General features: G+C 39.9%; 1 protein-coding gene across 1 annotated transcript; it reads left to right on the top strand.

Annotated features, from left to right (window-relative positions):
- Positions 1–2,324: 2,324 nt before the first annotated feature.
- On the top strand, positions 2,325–6,065 carry kcnj1a.1 (potassium inwardly rectifying channel subfamily J member 1a, tandem duplicate 1). Its single transcript, XM_037268118.1, has 2 exons — positions 2,325–2,462; positions 4,254–6,065. Exon 2 carries the CDS (start codon positions 4,272–4,274, stop codon positions 5,391–5,393), a length of 1,122 nt encoding a protein of 373 aa, XP_037124013.1. The 5' UTR covers positions 2,325–2,462; positions 4,254–4,271; the 3' UTR covers positions 5,394–6,065.
- Positions 6,066–6,501: the final 436 nt, after the last annotated feature.

Below are 6,501 nucleotides of genomic sequence, written 5' to 3'. Positions count from 1 at the left end.
GCACACACGCACGCGCACGCCCATGTAACCAGTCTAAAGTCTGCCCAACTGATCACTGAATATGATCCTTTTTTTTATTGATTGATTGATATGTCTTTATTTTGAGCATATTTAAAACATGAAAATGGTAAATAAATAACTAAATACCACTTTAAAGGGCCATATTTAAGTTTCTCTAATTCATAGGTCACAGAATTAATTGAAATCCTTTGACCCAAGTGTATACAAATCAAATTATTTTGAGTGTACTTTACTAGAAAACAAAGGTAGTATATTATGCATGGAAAAATACAGTAGCAGCCATAAAACTGACTGACAGAAACTGATACAGAAACTGCTATTGTTCTAAGTCCCCTTGCCAATTGGTGGAGGGGGGGCAGATGGGAGGGGGCATACTAGCGTTGTCATGTGTCTAATCAATGAGGGCTTAGTTAAGTAATGAGGTTACTTATTAAAAAAAATAACGAAAGCTAGTATTAGACTTCTTTTCACACTTGCACAATATTCACAACTAATAAAGAGCATGACGACTGCTGCTTTTTGATAACTATTTCTTCTCAGTTTGATTGCAGTGTAGGTTGTAAATGTCCTTAACGTTATTTTTTTCATTTGTGGGGTGGCGGGGTGGTGCATTATTATTATTCATTGTAATTCACTGACTGACCATTCTCCTGAATAACTAGCAGTCAAAAGTTACTTTCAAAGTTGCCAAACCAGCCCGGCGATCAATGCGGTGAAGTTGGCTATTTGCAGGCCCATTGGGCTCAATAAAAGGCATCACAAATGACAGAGTTGATCAAACAATAAAATAATAAAAGTGCTTTGAATGCCTAATGCTTAGCATCCTTTTACAAGGGCATGGATTAACACAAAGCTTAATAGAACTGTGTACAAACAATGCAGCCCTCTGGGTGCGGAACATGTATGTGTTCTACTCGTAAAGAAAACTGCTCGTAAAGAAAAAACTCGCAAAGTAAGACTGTGACACTTTAGGGGAATTTGACTAGCAACAATAATGCAGAAAAATAACTCTGGCTATGATTTAAAAATTTCCACCGATCAACATTTAGCATACCTCCAGGTAGGTATTAGGATCTGGAGCATCTTTCTTTCTTTTCCCATTTCCTCAGCTATTTTTTCTTGTTGCTTGTATTATCACAACAAAACAGATCTTTTGATTGTGGTTAATGGATTGTACTGATTTTTGTGACAGCGACAACTCTATTTTGATGCATTTCATGTGAAAATAACTGTCATTTTGCGACGTGATATACATACTGTAGTTCCAATCAGACATGCCCTGAAAATGCTAACATTTAAAAAATATTCTATTTGGCCTTGATCAGAATATAATATAGCTATAGAAACACACTTTAGTATAAATTCCACAAGAGAAGATGAAAACAAGAGGTCGACAAGCTATGTTTGGGTCCATCAAGTCAAGTCAAGTTTATTTGTATAGCCCTAAATCACAAGCAGTCTCAAAGGGCTTCACATAGACAAAAATTGACAATTATTCTCAAAGCATCCCCTGATCTTAAGCTCCCAAAAGGGCAAGGAAAAACTCAAAAAAACCCTACCAGGGGAAAATGAGAAACCTTGAGAAGGATGGAAGGATCCCCCTTTTAGGATCACCAGGCTACAATGGATGCAGAGAGGGCACAAATAATACATAATATGAAAATCAATGAAAAAGTGGATGTCCAAGTCAAAGCGAAGAGCTGCCGGAGGAGCCCTCAATTGTCCTGGCAGTGTCTTCGAGGAGGTTGCGCTGCAGTTCCCCCATCCTGAATTGGTCCACGAGAATCCAGATAGCCGCTGTCAGCTTGGGTGCCACCTTACCACCTCCCCAGCCGGGGAGGGGTGGGGGGGAGAGGGAGCGAAAACAAACTCCAGCCGAATCGGCCACTACAGGTTAATTAAAGGCCATATCATAGAAATGTGTCTTTAAACGTGTCTTAAATGTTTCTACTGAGGTAGCAGTTCTAATATCCATAGTAAGTAATAGTGGACATTCTTTGTTACTCAGACACATTAATGTGTAACTTGATGCTTTTCCATTTATATTCAAAATATTGACTTGTCCCTTATCCAGAAATGAATCGTATCAAACTAGAAAGGGAAAGCAACCAGCACGGGGAGTGGATTGAGGTCAGCTTGGCTCTTGGTGCCAGGCGTCTGTGGGGTAAACACATCTTATTGAAGCCGGGGGAAGAGTATCCATGCAATGTGCGTCTGTTTGTAGGTGGGGTGGGGGCTTACTTGATTCTCTCTGTGGGCGTAAACACTACCTGGTCGCTCCACCGGGAGAGGACAGTATAAATGTACGCAGGTGCAGTAGAGCAGGCATAAGAGGACACGCCTATAAAACTCTGCCATTCAACTGTGAAGAGGACCAAAGAGGTGGAGCTGGAGCTCAACACTTAGCTGGATGTGCTGGAAGCTGTTTTACATCCATACAGGTGAGCCTTATTATGAATCATTTATTTAAAGCACACAATTTTGACAAAATTCGCTTTAAACGTCAAAATATGAATTGACTACAAATGTTAATTTTAGACCAACTTGAACCCTCTCTGAATAGTTTCCTAGGATTTGTGTGACCTTATATTGAAAATGTTATATAATAATAATTTTAATGTTCATCCCAAAATTGTACCAATTTATTCAAAGAGAGAGAAACTCTCAGGTTACGGAAATAAATTGAAACTAATACAAGTAATTTATACATAATATTTTACTGAACGTTATCGAATGAAAGTCAGGCACTGTTTTATGGTCAGATACAGATTTTCATAAAACTGACCCATACAAAATATGCCCAAAACTTTCAGGCAATCACTGCAAACAAATGATTTCTGTAACTCTCAATGAGAATCTGTCGATGGATATTTTTTTCCCCTCCTTGTGAAATTTCACCAGATGTCTCAAATTTGAAGGGTATCTTCTTCAGACCACATGTTTCAGTCCTTCCAGAGTTCCTTTATTTATGATTACCCCAAAGAGGCACTCTTATGTTCTTGTGCTGTTTTGCTGCATCCAGCACAGGGAGTCTTGAATTTGTGAAGATTTCAATGAAATCTCAACATTCTCAGGGCATACTGCCCACTGCTCAAAATTCTATACTCTACAACCAAAATCAATGTTAGACTTATATTTATCAGATTAATGCTTTTATATATTTTTTTCCAATGAGCATGTTGGATTTGTCTTTATTTAACATAAGGATACCACCAAGTTAACATTTTTTGTGTGAACTATTGCCACAAGCTGTTGCTTAGTTGACTTGGCATTTTCTTTCCACTTTAGATATATACATATTTTAACTAAATTCCGCATTCGTTTTTTTAGGAACTATGAGTTCGAAATAGACTGTAATCCACATTTCCTCATCGAACTGTCATATAGCACATTAGTGAAATCTGCATATGTATTGCTAATAAATTATTGAGTATGTTTTTTTGTTTATTCACCCCTGCATTTAATTCAAAGTGGATTTGCAAAGACTTGCAAACGATTATTTGTACTGTTCAAAATTAGACACCAAGGACACAATCATAAAATATTCTGGAATATCTGTTATTTAATAATCCTAATTGTTGTTCCGTTTGACTAAGACCAAAATAGCCTCTTAATATTCAGCATCATAAAACTGCAACTGAGCACAATACTGCAGGATACTAATAAGAAAACCTATAAACTTTTTTTTTTAATCCTGATGTGAAACATGGATGATTATCAACCTCAAGTGACTGAGTTGTTTTCCTGTATAATTGCAAATGAGAAAAAAGGCTGCAGAGGGCAAAAAAAAAAAAAAAAAAAAAATAGCTTTGAAGGTTGATAAAAACAAAAACTCAACTGACTGTACAGTCTGTTTTGTACCAATTAAGGCTCACCGATAGGCGCATGATCACATTTCTGTGGAGGCATGCCTCAGCAAAAAACAGCACAAAGTTGTTTGGAAGGTTTTGTCAGCTAATAGAGGACGAAGTCATATCTTATCTGAACAGTTTGTTTTCTACCAAGGTTTACATATTCATTCGAATGTGGGTTTTTCTGCTTGATGTTGAACTTTTCTCAAGTGTTCCTTCATTGGTTGATTTATCTGGCTCATTAGGCTGGATAATGTTTTAAAGATACTATTAGATTTATGCGATCCTTAATGCCAACTAGGACTATCGGTCCATGTTGCCAAACTGTTTTATGAATGAAATGACCCATGTGTTGATAATATCTTATTTGCTGTTTTCAAGGTTGTGGACTCGTAGAAAATGTTTGGCCCTTTCAGCAAACGTCTTCAGGACTATCTGGCTGAGCGAAAGCGTCGCCGGGCCAGGCTGGTGACCAAAGACGGCCACTGCAACATCGAATACGGAAACATCAAGTACAGCAAACATTTTGCTTTCCTGGCCGACTACTGGACCACATTCGTGGAGATCCGCTGGCGTTTTGTGCTTTTAGTCTTCATTGCAACTTTCACCCTGAGCTGGTTCATCTTCGGCCTGCTCTGGTACTGGATTGCTCGTAGTAATGGAGACCTGACGTGGCAGGAGCCCCCCGAGGACCATGCGCCTTGTGTTGATAATGTTGTCGGACTCACCACAGCTTTCCTGTACTCCCTTGAAACCCAAACAACCATTGGGTACGGTGGCCGAGCCCTGACTCCGGTTTGCCCCGGTGCTGTGGCCCTTATCATCATCCAGTCTCTCCTTGGCGCAGTCATCAACTGCTTCATGTGTGGAATCATTTTATCTAAAATCTCTTCACCTAAAAAGAGAGCGAAGACCATCTCATTCAGTGACATGGCTGTAATCAGCCCAAAGAACGGCGCGCTCTGCTTGTCAATACGAGTGGCCAATCTTCGAAAGACCCTCATGATAGGAAGTCAGATCTATGGCAAACTGCTGCGAACCACCCATACAGCAGATGGCGAGACAATAATCATGGACCAGGTGAACATTGAATTCATGGTAGACGCCGGAAAGGACAACCTGTTCTTTGTGTGTCCGCTCACACTTCGTCACGTCATCTGCAAGGGAAGCCCCTTCTTTGAGATGGCAGTGGACACACTCCACAAGCAAGAGTTTGAGCTGGTCGTCTTCTTGGACGGTACCGCAGAGTCCACCAGCTCCTCCTGTCAAGTCCGGACTTCCTTCATTCCCCAGGAGATCATGTGGGGCTACAATTTCCTGCCCATCATCTCCCGAAGCAAAGAAGGTAAATACCGGGTGGATTTCTCCAACTTTTCCAAGGTGGTACCTGTGGCCACTGCGCATTGCGCCTACTGTTTCCACAACATCAAAGGGCACCACCACCACTCCAAAGATGGACTTGACAACCAAGGTTTTGAGGTGATTGATATCCATGATCCTGCAAGTATCACCAAGATGTAAAAGCACAGAGGCAGTGAACAAGACACTCTGGTAGATGCCTCCTACCGCCCACTGTTGAACCCCTTAAGCATCCCAAAGTTTATTTGGGAAAACCGCATGTACAGAAAATGTTAAGTGAAGGAAACCTCATTATCTTTCGGAAATGTATTGAACAATTGTAATTGCCACATCTATCACTGGCTATCGACCAAAGAACATGTTTTCCAAAGGGTTGCCATGTCATGGAAATTACTTGGTTGAAAAAGATGATTATAAGTCCTCGCACAAGGATGATAATTTTACCTCAGGTCCTGCACATCGGATTTACTGAGGATCACGAAGACTGTATTATTCTGTATGAATCTGTATGGATCTTACTTGAAGAACTTGTTTTGGGTGCCTTGTGGATGACAAAACAATATTAGTGGTTGTTTAATAATTCATATCTGCCATTCACAAAAAGACATTTGGGCTCTTTGTTAGAAACATTAATCTATTCCAGCACTGGCACAGGTTTAGTGTGGAACCTTCGAGTGATGGTGGAACCAAGTTCTCCTGAAACACTTAAAAATATGACTGCATGCAGTCTGACCTATTGAATGAAATCAAATTTGTTTATGTTTTTTTTGTATTTTATCTCAGGGGGGAAAGTGAAATAAAATTATTTTTACACTCAATAACGTTTGCCTCGCATTGTTCTCCACCTGAAATTAACATAACCAAAAAACGTCAGTGCCAGCCAACAACCCCTATTACGGATTTTCATCCAAACAAAATGAAGTTGTGAGAGCAAACAGATGAGCCAACATGTCAACAGAGAGAGCGCCACACTTACTGTCCCCTTCACTTCTCTTCATGTAATTGGAGGAGGCCAATGAAATATAGCGAGCAATGAGTGCACACTTTGTGACTTAGGGTATCAGCAAAAGTGACAATAATTTAATAAAAGTAGCAACAATTTAATACACGACGAGAAACAACACCCTTGTGACTAGTATATTAAACGCTGCTTGCACAAAATAACGCATACTGTATGAATAAACTCAGTCACAAGAGCTAATTAGAAATGCAGCAAAACATGCTGGTAATGTCGCTTCTCCAGTGGCTCATTGTGAAGCCTCGATGACAC

The sequence above is a fragment of the Syngnathus acus genome, chromosome 13 (assembly GCF_901709675.1).
Source record: "Syngnathus acus chromosome 13, fSynAcu1.2, whole genome shotgun sequence".
NCBI classification, from domain to species: domain Eukaryota; kingdom Metazoa; phylum Chordata; class Actinopteri; order Syngnathiformes; family Syngnathidae; genus Syngnathus; species Syngnathus acus.
Note: the sequence above shows the minus strand (reverse complement) of the source record. Positions and strands in the feature narration are given on the sequence as shown.

Bases quoted from the DNA above. Each gene is read 5' to 3' on its own strand.
- kcnj1a.1 (XM_037268118.1), top strand. From the start codon at position 4,272: ATGTTTGGCCCTTTCAGCAAACGTCTTCAGGACTATCTGGCTGAGCGA.